The 19,816-nt window shown below is 37.8% G+C and overlaps 1 protein-coding gene across 1 annotated transcript in view; it reads left to right on the forward strand.

The window, feature by feature from the left end:
* The first annotated feature begins 2,354 nt into the window (after positions 1-2,354).
* ctsk (cathepsin K) overlaps positions 2,355-19,816 on the forward strand; it is a 29,501-nt gene continuing 12,039 nt past the window's right edge. Inside the window, exons 1-4 of the mRNA XM_088327591.1 lie at positions 2,355-2,488; positions 4,725-4,851; positions 13,521-13,643; positions 13,709-13,861. Coding sequence (XP_088183717.1) covers positions 4,726-4,851; positions 13,521-13,643; positions 13,709-13,861 — 402 coding nt within the window. The 5' untranslated portion in view covers positions 2,355-2,488; position 4,725. The remainder of the gene's footprint in view (positions 2,489-4,724; positions 4,852-13,520; positions 13,644-13,708; positions 13,862-19,816) is intronic.

Genomic DNA, 19,816 nt, shown 5'->3' on the forward strand with positions numbered 1-19,816 from the left:
TGATGGATTCAAATGATGATTGACACATTGGTTAGCCAATGAAACGCCGGTAAATAAATCCCAGCATACACCGCGGACTACTTGGCGTTCGGGGGAAAATCGAGTCGGCGGCTGCAAGTTAGTTGCAAAACTTTGCGTCTTAATATTTATCCATAAATAAGGTGCATGGTCAGCTTTTGAAAAAAATAAAGGCTTTTAGGTGCGCCTTATAGTGCGGAAAATACGGTACGTTATAATTAGTATAAGTACTGATCAAGGGACCACCAAAAAATCTTTTTTCCATTTTCTTCCTGCTTTTTTCTTCTTTTAGTCTTTACTTTTCCTTTTTCCCCCTATTTTCCTGCATTTACTTGGGTGGGCAGAGCATAACTGTGGGTTGGCACTGCCCACTCCTGCCCCTCTCTGGTAAGGCCCCTGGTATATAGTAAGTACTACTTATGTAGAACATCCATCCATCCATTGACCGGCCAATTAACCTGACATGCATGTTTTTGGAATGTGGGAGGAAACACACGCAAGCAAAGAGAGATCATGCAAACTCCGCACAGGAAGGTTGGTAGCTGGATTTGAACCCATGACCTCAGTACTGTGCTGCACACGTGCTAACCACCGCGCCGCCGTGCTGCCCTATGTAGAACATATGTGCATATAATTAAATATCATATGTAGAACACTGACTAGTTGTTTAGCGGGCAGCCCCACGGTGCAGAGGTTCAGGGTTCAAGTCCAGCTACCGCAACCTCCCCGTGTGGAGTTTGCATGTTCTCCCCGTGCCAGCGTGGGTTTCCTCCGGGCACTCTGGTTCCCTCCCACATGCATGTCAGGTTAATTGGCCGGTCCAAATTGTCTCTAGGTGTGAATGACTGGCTGGCAACCAGCTCAAGGTGTACCCTGCCTACTGCCCGGAGATAGCTGGGATGGGCTCCAGCACCCCCGCGACCCTACTGAGTATAAGCGGTGTAGATGATGGATGGATGGATATAAATATACATGTAAAGGGAAAAAAATGAAGTTTCAAATGAAGTAAAGCTACAGCAACGGATCAATAAGGAGGTAGATTGCTCGTCTTGAGACCAAGAGCTCACAGGTTCGATTCCCGGCTCCTCAAAGATAACTGTCAAAGTGTCATTGGGCAAGAAACTGAAGCCCTAATGCCCCTAATAAGCAGATAGGTGTCTTGAATGGCTGACGCTGCTATCTTGGCGGCAGTGGCTCAGGAGGTAGAGCGCTCGTCTTGGGATCAAGGGATCTCCGTTCGAATCCCGGCTCCTCCGTGTTACATGTGGAAGTGTCCTTGGGTAAGACACTGAACCCCTAATATCCCCAATAAGCAGGTTAGCGCCTTACATGGCTGCACGGCCGCTATTGGGAAATGTGAATCACACTGTAAAGCGCTTTGGGAAGTCTTGACTTGAAAAGCGCTATAGAAATGCAGATCAGTTCATTTCATTTCATCATCTGCGTAAATGGGCAAGTGTGAAGTACATTGTAAAGTGCTATGGGAGGTCTATTTACCATTTAACATAAAATGACATGTCTGAATTAGCAGGTGTACCTTAAAAAGGTGTCCCGCTGCCCAAGTTGCATTCGATGTGTCAGCGCACACATGACCTAGCTGGTCTGCATTTCAATGTATTTAAAAACCCTCTCGTGCTAATCAGGTGTGTGTGACTAACACTGCGAGGAAGCGGCACCGATAGCGCGCAGCCTCCGTTATGTCCCCTTTCTATAAATGTGCTTGTTTCCATTGCGTGATGTGTCATTTCCTGTTTTGTTTTTTTGTTTGTGTGGGGTTTTTAGATACAAAATCTCCCTAAATGCTTAAATAAAGGGCTAAGCTAAAGTTAAATGAAATGAAATCATCTGCATTTCTATTGCGCTTTTCAAGTCAATGACCTCCCAAAGCGCTTTACAATGTGCTTCACATTTCCCAATAGCGGCCGTGCAGCCATGTAAAGCGCTAACCTGCTTATTGGGGGTATTAGGGGTTCAGTGTCTTACCCAAGGACACTTCCACATGTAACACGGACGAGCCAGGATTCGAACTCGGATCGCTCGATTCCAAGACGAGCGCTCTACCTCCTGAGCCACTGCCGCCCAAGTTAAGGTCTAACGTTTGGTTTTGGTTTCTAAATATGTCACTGAATCCCCTTTCAACGGCCAGGGAAAAAAATGGCCACCGACTCCCAAACATCCTCAAAGAGCAAAATACCTCCACGAGGAGGAAGAATAATTATGTTTGTTCTCTAATTTCAAGTTTTTCCAGCAAAGTCAGCAGACTTTGATGAAGTGACATCAGCGGCGCTCGCCCGAGTGAAACCAGATGTCGGCGTTCCCCCCCTCCCCGGTCCGGACTCCAACCTTCTTTTGTGCTTCCTCAAAATTCCAAGGCATAAAAACCAGACACTGACCTACTTGCGTACTGGACCCGCACGGTGCCCAATCCGAACAACCCCTACAGAATCCGGCCGACTTAGAAACTTTGAAGGTACGTCAAGTTTATACTGTATGTTTAATTCTAACATCTGTCGGTTTAAGAGTTATTCCCCAGGTATTTTTCTCAAATTAACATCGCAGAACTAGTAGATTTTGTTACTTGAGGAAACAGACGCTGGTTACTGTAGCATCTGCCTTCAACTAAAAAAAAAAAACTTTTAAGAGATAAAATATGTTTACACGGATAAGAAATGTTCGCTTATTATTAATTTTGCGGGTGTACGAAAAATAACAAAACATGTTACCCATCACATGTTTTTTAGACTAACAAATAGCCAAATATTGCTGAAGGGAAATGCTAAGCTAGCTAATGAAAACATGCACATAGCATTGAATACTGAGGAAAATAAATTAGATAGATAGATAGGAGATAGATAAGTAGATGTCTACATAGATAGATGTCTAGATAGATGTCCACAAAGATAGATAAATCTCCAGATGTCTAGATAGATAGATGTCTAGACAGACAGACAGACAGACAGACAGACAGACAGACAGACAGACAGACAGACAGACAGACAGATAGATAGATAGATAGATGTCTAGATGGATGGATAGATGTCTAGATACATAGATGTCTAGATAGATGTCTAGATAGATAGATGTCTAGATAGATAGATGGATAGATGTCTAGATAGATAGATGTCTAGATAGATAGATAGATGTCTAGATAGATGTCTAGATGTTTGGATAGATGTCTAGATGTTTAGATAGATAGATGTCTAGATGTTTAGATAGATAGATGTCTAGATAGATAGATGTCTAGATAGATAGATGTCTAGATAGATGTCTAGATAGATAGATAAATGTCTAGATAGATAGATAGATGTCTAGATAAATAGATAGATGTCTAGATAGATGTCTAGATAGATAGATAAATGTCTAGATAGATAGATAGATAGATGTCTAGATAGATAAATAGATAGATGTCTAGATAGATGTCTAGATGTTTGGATAGATGTCTAGATGTTTAGATAGATAGATGTCTAGATGTTTAGATAGATAGATGTCTAGATAGATAGATGTCTAGATAGATAGATGTCTAGATAGATGTCTAGATAGATGTCTAGATAGATAGATAAATGTCTAGATAGATAGATAGATGTCTAGATAAATAGATAGATGTCTAGATAGATGTCTAGATAGATAGATAAATGTCTAGATAGATAGATAGATAGATGTCTAGATAGATAAATAGATAGATGTCTAGATAGATGTCTAGATGTCTAGATAGATAGATGTCTAGATGGATAGATAGATGGATAGATGTTTCAATAGATAGATGTCTAGATAGATAGATGGATGGATAGATGTCTAGATAGATAGATGGATAGATGTCTGGATAGATGTCTAGATAGATGTCTAGATGTTTAGATAGATAGATGTCTAAATGTTTAGATAGATGTCTAGATAGATAGATGTCTAGATAGATAGATGTCTAGATAGATGTCTAGATCGATAGATAGATGTCTAGATAGATAGATAGAGATGTCTAGATAGATAGATAGATAGATGTCTAGATAGATAGATAGACAAATTCATCCCCGTAGGGAAATTCACACTTCCAGCAGTATCCTTGTGTTGAAAAATAAAATAATAAAATAAAAGAAATGGAATACAAAAATACCAATATAACGTGTTGATATAGAGTATTTAAACAGTGCTACATAAAATACACACTGTCATAAAAATAGGCTAATATGCCAATGTGGAGATGGGGTTTAATGTGGGCTTTTACTCCCCCGGGTGGAGTTAAAGAGCCTCATGGCATGAGGAAGAAATGAGCTCCTCAGTCTGTCCGTGGAACAACTGTGACAGCAGTCTGTCGCTAAAGCTGCTCATGAGCGTTTACTTGAAATTCTATGATTTATTTGCACTATAGGGGGCAGCGTTGAATTTGGTTGAAACCCAATGACAATAAAGGCGTTCTATTCTCTCTTCTTCTATAAATTCCACACCGGCGGTGACAAGTCACTATAAAGCGTGGCTATATATAAATTCTTTATTTTCCAGGTTGTCTTTAATATCACCGAGGGACGGTGAAAACCAAAATGAGGAGTGCAAAAAAAATACATTAAGAGGAAGACAATGTGAAATAGAAGGGTAATAACAGAAGGGGGCGGGGCCTACACCGCGCTGTTCGAAACAAAAAGGCGGGGAAACAGGAAGTTTATAACCCCGAGCCTAACCCTATGGTGACGATGCGTTTACGGTTTATGATTGCGTAGGATGTTGCGGCGTCTCGCGAGTGTGTTGCTGCTGGCGGTGGCGGCCGTGGCACACCTGGATCAGGTGACTCTCGACAGCCAATGGGAGCAGTGGAAGATCACGCACGAGCGGGAATACAACGGATTGGTCAGTATTCGATTTGTGTGAAAATTTGGATTTCAGAGTACGGTGTTCAATTATAGTCGACGTCTGTCAATTAAGAGTATAGTAACATATTTTATTTAAAATATTGGCTTGAAGTTTTGAAGTAGGGCTTCAAAGTACAGTTAGGGTTTCGAAATAGTTTCATTGTATTTCTGTATTAATACGGTAGTTTTACTGTGGTACTTTTTTGTTTAGTATTTTCATACTATCTCTGTTGTATCTTATAGTATTTCCATATAATAATGTTTGTTGCACAGTATAGCTCCAGTATTTCTGTAGTATTTTTTTGTATTATAGTCTTATTTTTGTGGTATTTTTGTATTATTCCCATAGGATGCTTTTTGTAGTATCACTTTAAGTATAATATGCAGCATTTCTGTTGTAATCCTCTTGTAGTAGTCTTTTTGGAGTAATATTTCTCTCGTAGTTTTTTTATATTATAGTTGTATGTATTGGTATTTTCTTCATATTTCAGCATAAGTATAATTGATGTATTGCCAAAGTAGTATTTTAGTAGTATTTTACTTATTTTTTGTAGTATTTCCAGTGTAGTATTTTTTGTAATATCACTGTAGCTGTCTTTGGAGTAAATAATTCTGTTGTCGCAATGTGTAATAAAGTATTACTCCAGTAGTATTTTCATTCACTGGTTTCACTGGTTTACCCCTGCCGCATCATTCAGTACTATTTTTTATTGTCAGAATGAAAGCAAAATAATATGAAGTCTCTCTTTTTAAGCACTTTCTTATATATTGCTTATATATTTAGTTTTATAGTTATTGTGACGGTTTTCAGTTCCTGTAAATGTTTCAAATTCTATCGTCGAATTGGGGTGGGGTTTTATATTAGGGTTTTGAACCTGTCTGATCGTTTTTAGGTACTTGAAATAAGAGTAGAGTTTCAAATTTGGGTTTTGAACTTGGGCTAAATTTTCTGATCCGAGCCTAAAATTAGTGTTGGTTTTAAAGCACATAAGTACTTATTTACCATAAATGATTTAGGTTAAGTGTATGAAATAGGAGTAGGGCTTCGAATTTCGATTTTGAAATTGGGCTAAAGTTTCTGATCCCAGTCTAAAATTAGGGTTGGTTTTAAAGGACTTAAGTAGTTATTTACTGGAAATGATTTAGGTTAGGTATTCAAAATAGGAGTAAGGCTTCAAATTTGGGTTTTAAACTTGGGCTAGAGTTTCTAATCTGAGCATAAAAATAGTGTTGGTTTTAAAGCACATTAGTACTTATTTACCGTAATTGATTTAGGTTAGGTATTCAAAATAGGAGTAAGGCTTCAAATTTTGGTTTTAAACATGGGCTAGTTTTTAATCCAAGCATAAAATTAGTGTTGGTTTTAAAGCATATGAGTAATTATTTACTGTAAGTGATTTAGGTTAGGTAATTGAAATAGAAGTAGGGCTTCAAATTTCGGTTTTAAACCTGGGCTAGAGTTTCTAATCTGATCATGAAATTAGTGTTGATTTTAAAGCATATGAGTACTTATTTACTGTAAGTGATTTGGGTTAGGTACTTGAAATAGGAGTAAGGCTTCAAATTTTGGTTTTAATCCTGGGCTAGTTTTTAATCTGAGCCTAAAATTAGTGTTGGTTTTAAAGCACATGAGTACTTATTTACTGTAAGTGATTTAGGTTAGGTAATTGAAATAGGAGTCGGGCTTCAAATTTATGTGTTAAACTTGGGCTAGAGTTTCTAATCTGATCATGAAATTAGTGTTGATTTTAAAGCATATGAGTACTTATTTACTGTAAGTGATTTGGGTTAGGTACTTGAAATAGGAGTAAGGCTTCAAATTTTGGTTTTAATCCTGGGCTAGTTTTTAATCTGAGCCTAAAATTAGTGTTGGTTTTAAAGCACATGAGTACTTATTTACTGTAAGTGATTTAGGTTAGGTAATTGAAATAGGAGTCGGGCTTCAAATTTATGTGTTAAACTTGGGCTAGAGTTTCTAATCTGATCATGAAATTAGTGTTGATTTTAAAGCATATGAGTACTTATTTACTGTAAGTGATTTGGGTTAGGTACTTGAAATAGGAGTAAGGCTTCAAATTTTGGTTTTAATCCTGGGCTAGAGTTTTTAATCTGAGCCTAAAATTAGTGTTAGTTTTAAAGCACATAAGTACTTATTTACTGTGCATGATTTAGGCTAGGTAATTGAAAAAGGAGTAAGGCTTCAAATTTGGGTTTTGAACTTGGGCTAGAGTTTCTAATCTGAGCATAAAATTAGTGTTGATTTTAAAGCACATGAGTACTTATTTAAGTGATTTAGGTTAGGTACTTGAAATAGGAGTAGGGCTTCAAATTTCAGTTTTAAACCTGGGCTAAAGTTTCTAATCCGAGCCAAAAATTAATGTTGGTTTTAAAGCACCTAAGTTCTTACTTACCGTAAATGATTTAGGTTAGGTATATGAAATAGGAGTAGGGCTTCAAATTTGGGTTTTGTACTTGGGGTAAAGTTTCTAACCCTAACTCTAAAATTAATGTTGGTTTTAAAGCACCTAAGTACTTATCGACCGTAAATTATTTAGGTTAGGTATTTGAAATGGAAGAAGGGCTTCACATAAGGGTTTAAACTTGGGTTGGTTTTGAAATTTGGATTTGAAATCGGGTTTTTCAGTGTAGTGATTTTAAAGGATCATAAGGCTTTAAACTTATTTCCTTGTTTCAAATTGGGAGGTAGCTGGAGCGAATGGGTAAGTAAAGGAGTAGGGCATTCGGAAAAGAACCCAAATACAATTATATGAGCAAAAACAATCATTTTTGCTGCAAGTTGCAGTGTTCTGGTTTGCCCGCGTCCCTGCATCCTAGACGCATCGTTTTTGCTGGGGACGCATTGTCTCAAATCAACGTGCGTCCCCGGGACGCAACGTTTTTGACACTAAATTGTCATTATTACCCGATTACTTTTTTTTTAACAAAGATTTACCGCACTCCAAACTTTCCGTCAGGCAGATCCGCCATTGTTGTTTTGGTCTCGCGCCGATCTCGGCCAACGAGATCTCGTTGCTTCGAGATGACGTCATTGTTGTGGCGGTTGTCGAGTGAAAGTGAAATATGCCTCCGAAATACGGTTGGTATTAGGTGAAAATCAACAAAAAATTGGTCATTTCTTCAGTGTCGGTAATAAGTCGAAACATAACACAGAAAGTGGTAACAACGGCAATCATTACGGCACGAAAAAACGGCGGAGAAATTCTTCAGAAGACCGCGAAGGCAAGGAAAACACGTGTGTTGAAGCCAACGATTCGACGAAAGAAAATAAACAAAAGAATACTAGCAAGAAAAGGACTTTTCTGCCAAAATGGACTCAATTATTTTCCTGGTGACGCTATGAGGAGGATGATAAAGGATTGGACTTTGAGAAGGCATTACAACTATGGCGGGACAGCAAACCACGAAGAATATATGAACTGAAAAATCTGAAGCGATAACTGCTTTGTATTACCAATTAACTGTGATGATTAAAACTGAAGGAAAATATAGATTAATATAATTATTTCAGCAATATTATTTTGTATAATGTACAATATTGTGAACTGAAAAATCTGAAGTGATAACTGATTTGTATTACCAATAAACCGTGATGAATAAAACTGAATGAATATATAGATTTATATGATATATTTGTCGCCGATTTACAATTTCAAGCTGGATAAGACTAAATTTTGGGGAGCCATAGATCTCTGTTGGGACTTAATAGATTTTTGAGCATGCCAGTCCCCGGGACCCATCACTTTTTACAGCTCAAATGAACACTGAAGTTGTTCCACTCTCTATCGGGCAAAGCTTTCCTACGCTCGTATGGAAGCAGTGCACTCGGTGACGCAGGTGCAGTTCTGTTTTGTGGCCCTAAAGCGGGAACCCGGCCCGAGACTGTCGTGCGTTCCGCTTTTAATCGTCCTGATTATAAAAAAAAAAAAAAGATCCAGGCTGCCGCATCAAGCAGACGTTGGCGGCTAATTAAAACCTCCGTTTGACCCATTTGTGGACTTTCGGAAAGTCGGCCGCCTTTTTCGATTTGAGGCCCCCTGCAGGTTAACTTGTTAAGTTCATGCAGGCCCGATTTTGGGGTGCCGGGCACATAAAGTAAGGGTGGGCAAACGACGGCCCGTGGGCCAGGCGTGTTTATCCAACTCGTCGAACAAAAATTGTCAAAACATCTCATCTCATCTCATCAGCTACACCGCTTATCCTCAGTAGGGTCGCGGGGGTGCTGGAGCCCATCCCAGCCATCTCCGGGCAGTGGGCAGGGGACACCCTGAACTGGTTGCCAGCCAATCGCAGGGCACACGGGGACAGACAACTCACTCGCTCATTCACACCTAGGGACAATTTGGACCGGCCAATTCACCTGAAATGCATGTCTTTGGAACGTGGGAGGAAACCGGAGTGCCCGGAGGAAACCCACGCAAGCATGGGGAGAACATACAAACTCCGCACAGGAAGTCTGGAGCTGGATTTGAACCCACGCAGGAGGTTCCCAAGACATGAAGTGTGCCGCACATGCGCTAACCACTGCGCCGCCGTGCTGCCCTGAAGATATATTTATACATATATAATCGTAAATATAGTACTAGTAATACAAATAAAAACTTCCCCATTGTCCTTTTGTATGACTGCAGCAAAAATGCTACAAAAGTAAATATCAAATTTAATACTTAAAACCAGGGACCTCACATATTATTTTGTCAAAAGTATTATAGGAATACTACATAATTAGTTTTATCTGGTTATATCAGTATCAGAAATTATTTTCCCCCAATTTCATTAACACTCCACTTATTGAAACATGAATATTTTGTTTGTTTGTTTGTACATGATTCAATTGTTTGTTTGTTTGTACATGATTCAAATTGAATCTTTTCTTCCGGCGCCGTCACGAATGGCAGCCACTCCAGCAGCTCCCGTGTTATTTTCGATTGTTCTCTATTGTTCTCAGCTCAGGGATGCTGCTGGAAATGTGAATTTCCCTTCGGGGATGAACAAAGTATCTATCTATCTATCTATCTATCTATAACTACAACTACAGTTGTACTACCATACAAAAATATGATTACAGAAATATTACAACAGATACCACATAAATACAACTACAGTAATTCAACAAAAATGCCACTACAGTCACCCCCTAATTAAAAAATACTGGCACATAAATAGTATGACAGAAATACCGTATTTTCCGCACTATAAGGCGCACCTAAAAGCCTTTATTTTTTTCAAAAGCTGACCATGCGCCTTATAATACAGTGCGCCTTATTTATGGTTCAACATTAAGTTTTCCAACTAACTTGCAGCCGCCGACTCGATTTTCCCCCGAACGCCAAGTAGTCCGCGGTGTATGCTGGGATTTTTTACCGGCCTTTCATTGGCTAACCAATGTGTCAATCATCATTTGAATCGATCACTTTTGGCTAAAGTTATTCGGAGGTCAAGGGGCGGATCCTTTTTATCATTTACAGGCTGGCATTGGCTTAAACGGCAAAACAAAGCCTGCAATTGGCCGAAAAAGATGAATGTGTACAGCACGTGGTTGACGGCATACAGAAAGCATTTTTTACTATTCTGTGTTTGTAAATATTTTATTCCCCTGGATATACTACACTGACAGATATAAGAGGACCATGGCTGCACATTATTATGAACACAACGACTTCGGTGAGCTATATATTATCCCTGTATCTTGTTTCAGACTGAACTCGATGTTTCTGTGATAAGCGGTGCAGATAATGGATGGAATGGAGTGTCTATTTTTAAATGAAACTCAATTCCAAGTATTTATTGTCATATGCACAGTAAAGTTGCGAGCGAAAAAGAAAATAGAAACTAAGTAATGGTCGGCATTTCTTGAATCCCAAGACTTTAACCTTGGCCTGAATGATGGAACGATGCATTTGAGGGACATCGTACGGACACCGCATCCGCACGTGTTCTCGACACGTATTTGCGTCTTTGCAAGCTTTGGGAATGTTAAGGGGGTAAGAAGTTGGACTCAAATATCTGACTGTTTTGTCCACGGTCCCATTGTAGCGCCTTATAATCCGGTGCGCCTTATGTATGGAAAATAGAGGACCAAAAATTATTTTTTGGGGGTGCGCCCTATAACCCGGTGCGCCTTATAGTGCGGAAAATACGGTACTACAAAAATAAAACTACAGTAATACTATAAAAAATACTACTGTTTAGATACTACAAAATACCTTAAAATAAAAATACAGAAGTAGCATAAAAATACTACAGAAATACTACAAAAATTGACTGCTAAATACTACAAAAATACAACTAATAGAATACTAAAATAGTAAAGATATACTGCAAAGATTTTACGATGGAAAAACCCAAAATATACAAATGCAAAAATACAACAAAAATAAAACTATATACTATAAAAATACTAGATATACTTCAAAAGGTGTACTAAACATACAGAAAAAATATTAATAAAAGTAGAATAATAGCATAAATTTACTAAAGAAATACAACAAAAATCTGACTGCAGAATTACTCAAATATACAACTCAGTAATACTACAAGACTACAGACATATTACAAAGATTGTACATTGGAAATACCACAAAAATACTGCAAAAACACTACCAAAATACTACAAAAATAAAACTAATTACTAGAGCAACACTACAAAATTATGACCACAGAAATACAACTACAGTAATACTAGAGACATATTACAAAAATGCTACTGTAAAAATACCACAAAAATACTACGATTTTCATACTTACGAACATTTTTATCCAAAGCAACAAAAGAGTATTTGTATTGCGCTTCTCTTTAGTTTCCTTTTGGCAACAAACAATTAATTCACATGATAACCACGAAAGGGCACTCGAAACCACTTATGTTTCTCAAAGGCAGAACAGTTACCGTCTGCAGTATCATTTAATTGTAATTATGCGTTTCGAAATTTTATTTACTGTACTTTCCTGTGTAAAGGGCATCAGGTTATAAGGTGCACTCCTAAAATTTCTGACCAATTTGAAGTTTTTGTTGTGCCTTATAGTCCAGAAAATACTACTTTTTTGCTGTTTTTTCTTGCATTAAAATCTAAAACTATCTCATCTAAATCTGCCTATTAAATATATCTGTTCTAAATAGAATTTAAGTCTAATCCAAACTTATAAATCTAATCTAAATCTATCAACTAACATAATTGTAATCTATCTAAACAAAATCGCTCCAAAATATATCTAATTTAACCTATTTGATGTTAATTAAGTCTAAACTAATTAATCTAGAGTTGTTGGGGCACCATTTCCTGTGGTGTGTCTTGGGCAAGTACAGCCTGGCGGTGCCCATCTTCTTCCAGTCAAACATGTACTTACACCCAGTCTCTGCATGTTGGACGAATGTGCAATACTACTTTCTAAATCCCGATGCGAGTGTGAATTTTCCCTTAGGGGATGAATAAAGTATCTATCTATCTATCTATATGTGTATTCGTATATGGCCTATAGGCTCTCACACAGCTAACCAGATTTCCATGAAAATTTACACAGTACAGTGGAACCTCGGTTCTCGACCATAATCCGTTCCGAAACCCTGATCGAAAACCGATTTGTTCGATCACCGAAATCATTTTTCCCATTAAAAATAATGTAAATCGTTTTAATCCGTTCCAACACCATGAATGTTTACCTTGAATGTTTAACGTAAAGCTAACCCAGGCTTATCGTACGTTCGCGTTTTCGTAATCTTCCGTACGAAAGATGACGCTAACATGAACGTGTAAAAATAAAAAAATCAGGTCGGTTACAAGTCATTTAGCACCCGGGTCTCCTCAACAAGTGGGGAGCGGTTCATTGGAAAGGGGGCTCCGTTCCAACACCCTCAATGTTGGGCTCCGTTCCAACACCCTGAATGTTTACCTGAATGTTCAACGTAAACATAAAGCTAACCCAGGCTAATCGTACGTTCGCGTTATCGTCATCTTCCGTACGTAAGATGACGCTAACATGAACGTGTAAAAATAAAAAAAAGGATAAAGAAAAGAATTATGAATAGGATTTCTTACCTTTGTGGTGGTCAGCAGAAGGTGCAGGCAAGATCAGACACTCCACCTCCTTCATATTTTGCTATTATTTCTTTCTTAAATGCAATAGTTGTACGCACTACTTTTCTTTTTTCACCCGCAGCAACTTTCTTCGGAGGCATAATTAGGGGCTAAAAGACTTGGTACACCTATAATAAAAGCGAAAGCAAAACAAAGCACGTCCGCACGCGATAGCAGTCGGTCAGGAAAAGAGCCATCTACACCCGTGTGCTGCTCAGCATGGCACCCTAGCGTACGCACTCACGCATTATCGGCGTTCGAACTCTGATTTTTTGACCGAACAGCGAAGCAAAAATTTCTCGACATTTTTGGTCGGACTCCGGTTTGTTCGAACTGAGCGGCGTTCGAAAACCGAGGTTTCACTGTAGTACTTTAGGCCTCTGGGAGTGTCTTTAGCTATGGTCCGTGTCAAGGACCCCCAATAAATGTATAAAACATCTGCAGTTCGTGTACACTGCCTAGTGGTTCCCTGGTGCTTTTTCTCAGGTAGAATGCCCGGCAACACCAAGACTGGCACCATTGCGCTTGTCCTCCAGATTATAAAAAAGGATAAAAACTCTTCATTCCGAAACAGGATGAGGAGGCTATCCGTCGGGCCGTGTGGGAGAAGAACATGCTGATGATCGAGGCCCACAACCAGGAAGCGGCGCTGGGCATGCATTCATACGAGCTGGGCATGAATCACCTGGGGGACATGGTATAGCAGCACGACGGCTAAAAAGTGTGGTCACCATAAACGGTAACCATGGTTTTGTGTGCCAGACGTCTGAAGAAGTGATGGAGAAGCTGATGGGCCTGGAGGTGCCGATGATGCGAGAACCGGGCTTCACCTTGAGTCCTGAGGAGAAGGTCTACCCTCTGCCCAAGTCTGTGGACTACCGCAAAAAAGGCATGGTGACTTCAGTCAAAAACCAGGTATCTTTTCCAAGCCTGTTTAGAAAATCTCAATTCAATATGGATATTACCCACAATAATGATAAATGGTCTTTAGTTCTATAGCGCTTTTCAAGTTACTAAAGATCTCCGGAAGGGCTTTACAATGTGCTTCACACTTACCCATTCACACACGCACTCACACACCGATAGCAGTGAAAGCCATGCAAGGCGCCTACCTGCTTGCCCGAGGACACTTCAAAATTTAACCCGGAGGAGCCGGGAATCGAACCTGCGACCTATCGGACATAATCCATCAGATTCTTCATTATGAACCCCAAAAAACATTATGCAGTTCATTTATCCATCTCTTCAAATGATAATTGTAGGAAATGTTAGAATGTGAAAATGTAACTAGTCAGATAGAAATGTAAATGTCGTACATTAATAATAGTGTAAGAAAACATTAAAGTAAGAAAGTATTTTTGATTACTCCAAAAACTTTAAACGTCCATGTTTTCTCACCGATATTACTTTGAAACGGGAAACAGTATTGGGAAAAGTAAATCTAAAGCCGGGGTCTCCAGCATTTTTCAAGCGCTGAGCTAATGTGTGCTACTAATTATGCATTACTACAATAGCGACTAAGCTAGATGGCTTGCTAAATAGCTGAAAAGGTAGCTTGATAGTTGGCTAGAAAGGTTAACAGGTAAAAAAAAAAACTATAAGGAGATAAATAGCTGGTTAAAGGAGTAAAAAAAAATTAAAAAGCCAGAAAAAACTAAAGTAAAGGCTAAATTGCTAGCTAAAAACGAGGCCCAGATTTAGCTTGATAACTAGCAAAAAAATGTAAAGCTGGATACCATTCAAAAGATATAAAATGCTAGCTAAAACGAGGCCAAGATTTAGCTTGATAACTAGAGAAAAAAGTAAAGCTAGATAGCATTCAAAAGATATAAAATGCTAGCTAGATGGCTAGCTAAATAGCTGAAAAGGTAGGTTGATAGTTAGCTATAAAGGTTAGGTAAAAAAAAACATAAAGGAGCTAAATAGCTAGTAAAAAGAGCAAAAACCAACTAAAAACCCTGAAAAAAGCTAGAATAAAGGCTAAATTGCTAGCTAAAAACGAGGCCAAGATTTAGCTTGATAACAAGCAAAAAATGTAGAGCTGGATAGCATTCAAAATATATAAAATACTAGCTAGATGCCTAGCTAAATAGCTAAAAGGGTAGCTTGATAATTATCTAGAAAGGTTAACAGGTAAAAAAAAAACTATAAAGGAGTTAAATAGCTAGTTAAAAGAGTAAAACCCAACTAAAAAAAAAGCCAGAAACAAAGCTAAAATACAGGCTAAATTGCTTGCTAAAAACGAGGCCAAGATTTAGCTTGATAACTAGCAAAAATATGTAAAGCTGTATACCATTCAAAAGATATAAAATGCTAGCTAAAACGAGGGCAAGATTTAGCTTGATAACTAAAGAAAAAAGTAAAGCTAGATAGCATTCAAAAGATATAAAATGCTAGCTAGATGGCTAGCTAAATACCTAAAAGGTAGCTTGACAGTTAGCTAGAAATGTTAACAGGTAAAAATCTATAAAGGAGCTAAATATCTAGTAAAAAAAAAAGTAAAAAAAAAACTAAAAAGCCAGAAAAAAGCTAAAACAAAAGCTAAATTGCTAGCTAAAAACGAGGCCAAAATTTAGCTTGATAACTAGCAAAAAAATGTAAATCTGGATAGAATGCAAAAGATATAGAATGCTAGCTAGGTGGTTAGCTAAATAGCTAAAAAGGTAGCTTGGTGGTTATCTAGAATGGTTAACAGGTAAAAAAAACAATAAAGGAGTTAAATAGCTAGTTAAAAGAGTAAAACCCAACTAAAAAAAGCCAGAAACAAAGCTAAAATAAAGGCTAAATTGCTAGCTAAAAACGAGGCCAAGATTTAGCTTAATATAGCAAAATAATGTAAAGCTGGATACCATTCAAAAGATATAAAATGCTAGCTAAAACGAGGCCAAGATTTAGCTTGATAACTAGAGAAAAAAGTAAAGCTGGATAGCATTCAAAAGATATAAAATGCTAGCTAGATGGCTAGCTAAATACCTAAAAGGTAGCTTGACAGTTAGCTAGAAATGGTAACAGGTAAAAAACTATAAAGGAGCTAAATATCTAGTAAAAAAAAAATAGTAAAGAACAACTAAAAAGCCGGAAAAAGCTAAAATAAAGGCTAAATTGCTAGCTAAAAACGAGGCCAAGATTTAGCTTGATAACTAGCAAAAAATGTAAAGCTGGATACCTTTCAAACGATATAAAATGCTAGCTAAAACAAGGCCAAGATTTAGCTTGATAACTAGAGAAAAAAGTAAAGCTGGATAGCATTCAAAAGATATAAAATGCTAGCTAGATGGCTAGCTAAATACCTAAAAGGTAGCTTGACGGTTAGCTAGAAATGTTAACAGGTAAAAAACTATAAAGGAGCTAAATATCTAGTAAAAAAAAAAAGTAAAAAACAACTAAAAAGCCGGAAAAAGCTAAAACAAAGGCTAAATTGCTAGCTAAAAACGAGGCCAAGATTTAGCTTGATAACTAGCAAAAAATGTAAAGCTGGATAGCATTTAAAATATATAAAATACTAACTAGATGGCTAGCTAAATAGCTAAAAAGGTAGATTGATTGTTATCTAGAATGGTTAACAGGTAAAAAAAACTATAAAGGAGTTAAATAGCTAGTTAAAAGAGTAAAACCCAACTAAAAAAAAGCCAGAAACAAAGCTAAAATAAAGGCTAAATTGCTAGCTAAAAACGAGGCCAAGATTTAGCTTGATAACTAGCAAAAAATATAAAGCTGGATAGCATTTAAAAGATATAAAATACTAACTAGATGGCTAGATAAATAGCTAAAAAGGTAGCTTGATAGTTAGCTAGAAAGTTTAACAGGTAAATAAACTATAAAGGAGTTAAAGAGCTAGTTAAAAGAGTAAAAACCAACAAAAAAAGGCAGAAACAAAGCTAAAACAAAGGCTAAATTGTTAACTAAGACTTAGCTTAATATAGCAAATAAAAGGAAAGCTGGATAGCATTCAAATGATATAGAATGCTAGCTAGATGGCTCACTAAATAGCTAAAAGGGTAGCTTAATAGTTATCTAGAAAGTTTAAAAGGTTAAAAAAACTATAAATGAACTAAATAGCCATTTAGAAGAGTAAAAAAACAACTAAAAAGCCAGAATAAAAGCTAAAATAAAGGCTAAAATGCTAGCTAAAAACGAGGCCAATATTTAGCTTGATAACTCGCAAAAAATATAAAGCTGGATAGCATTCAAAAGAAACAAAATGCTAGCTAGATGGCTACAAACACAGACCCTGAAAACCTTTGTCACTACTCAAAACACCACCACTGAAGCAAGCTATCACATGGCTCACTGCATAACAAAGCACAGAAAACGATTTACTGATGGCGAATATTTTAAAGAAGCGTGTGTGTGCGTATATGCGCGTGTGCCCCTTCTGGTTTGCTGCTGTGATTTCAAGTTTTTATATTTTCTGCAATAAGATTTCATTGATGAATGTTATGGTAGCAGTCCATATTGCTTGTTTTCTGATTGTAGATCATTGTTGATGAAGAATGCTTGATTCGGGTTACCGTATTTTTCGCACTATAAGGCGCACCTAAAAGCCTTAATTTTTTTCAAAAGCTGACCATGCGCCTTATAATACAGTGCGCCTTATCTATGGAACAAAATTAATTCGCAAAGTCTTGCAACTAACTTGCAGCCGCCGACTCGATTTTCCCCCGAACGTGGAGTAGTCCGCGGTGTATGCTGGGATTTATTTACCGGCGTTTCATTGGCTAACCAATGTGTCAATCATCATTTGAATCGATCGCTATTGGCTAAAGTTATTCGGAGGTCAAAGGGCGGATCCTTTTTATCATTTACAGGCTAGCATTGGCCTAAACGGCAAAACAAAGCCTGCGATTGGCCGAAAAAGATGAATGTGTATAGCACGTGGTTGACGGCATACAGAAAGCATTTTTTACTATACTGTATTTGTAAATATTTTATTCTCCTGGATTTACTACACTCACGGATATAAGAGGACATTGGCTGCACATTATTATGAACAAAACGACTTCGGTGAGCTACTCCGGCTATATATTATCCCTGTATCTTGTTTCAGACTGAACTCGATGTTTCTGTGATAAGCGGTGCAGATAATGGATGGAATGGAGTGTCTATTTTTAAATTAAACTCAATTTTAAGTGTTTTTTGTCATATGCACAGTAAAGTTGCGAGCGAAAATAGAAACTAAGGAATGGTTGGCATTTCTTGAATCCCAAGACTTTAACCTTCCGAATGATGGAACGATGCATTTGAGTGACATCGTACGGACACCGCATCCGCACGTGTTCTCGACACGTATTTGCGTCTTTGCAAGCTTTGGGAATGTTAAGGGGGTAAGAAGTTGGACTGAACGATCTGACTGTTTTGTTCACGTTCCCATTGTAGCGCCTTATAATCCGGTGCGCCTTATGTATGTCAAAAATAGGACCAAAAACTTTTTTTTCGGGGTGCGCCCTATAACCCGGTGCGCCTTATAGTGCGGAAAATACGGTAATTCTTGTGGTAAAAAGTTCAAGTCATGGATGGCTACAGGCCTTTCCACTTGTTTTTCACATTCTTTTTTTTAGTTGATTGATGAACAAGAATAGTGGACGATGAATTGGTCAGTTATACGATTAAAATGTCTATCCATGTTGTCTATTCGGACTGGTGTAAAATGACAGCTCCTTAAAATATAAAACACACTGAAAAAACACACTGATTTACGAGGAAATTTGAAAGTGGAACTCCACACCGAAAAGGTTGCTGACACCTGATGTATGCAAGTAAAAATACACTAAGATAAGATAAATAATGGTTCCAAATTAAGAATTGATCTCCTACGATGCAGACCATTTACCATTTAGCATCTTGATTATCCTCAAAATGTTTGGAGGAAGACTCCCTATTGGTGTGTGTGTGTGAATGAGTAAGAGTGAAGCACGTTGTAAAGCGCTTTGGGAGGTCTTCATTGACTTGAAAAGCGCTATGGAAATGCAGACCATTTACCATTTAGCATCTTGATTATCCTCAAAACGTTTGGAGGCTGACTCCCTATTGGTGTGCGAGTGTGTGTGCGAATGGGTAAGTGTGAAGCACATTGTCAAGCGCTTTGGGAGCTCTTCATTGACTTGAAAAGCGCTATAGAAATGCAGACCATTTACCATTTAACATCTTGATTATCCTCAAAACATTTGGAGGCAGACTCCCTATTGGTGTGCGAGTGTGTGTGTGAATGGGTAAGTGTGAAGCACATTGTAAAGCGCTTTGGGAGCTCTTCATTGACTTGAAAAGCGCTATAGAAATGCAGACCATTTAGCATCTTGCTTATCCTCAAAATGTTTGGAGTCTGACTCCCTATTGATGTGCGAGTGTGTGTGTGAATGGGTAAGTGTAAAGCACATTGTAAAGCGCTTTGGGAGGTCTTCATTGACTTAAAAAGCGCTATAGAAATGCAGACCATTTACCATTTACCACGAGAAGGATATTTTGGGGGGTTTTGCATTGGAGACAGGAGCTGCAATTAAAACAGTCCTTACCTATATACAATTTACTTCTATTTTTCATTTGGTTTATTTTAGAAATATGCATTTTACGTCATTTAAGTCATTTTCTCAATGCGTTTTTGTTGTTGCTGTTTAACTTAATAAAAAAAACATGTAGCAGTTGTGTCCCCGGCTTAAATTATCATATCAAAATATATTTATATTAAATATAAAACGTAAGTGGTGACTGGATACTGTGTAAAATTCAGTTAACGGATCTAAAATCACATTTTAATCAAATCAAACCCGTTTTAGACTAAAGAGGAAAGTTCAAAAACGCGAAAGTCTGACATCTAGTGTAAAATTAGAAGATTGCACCCGTCTAAGGGTTAATCATGGATACATTTTGGCTGCT

This window comes from Urocampus carinirostris, chromosome 2 (genome assembly GCF_059441175.1).
Source record: "Urocampus carinirostris isolate Australia breed hairy pipefish chromosome 2, RoL_Ucar_1.0, whole genome shotgun sequence".
In the NCBI taxonomy this organism is placed as follows: domain Eukaryota; kingdom Metazoa; phylum Chordata; class Actinopteri; order Syngnathiformes; family Syngnathidae; genus Urocampus; species Urocampus carinirostris.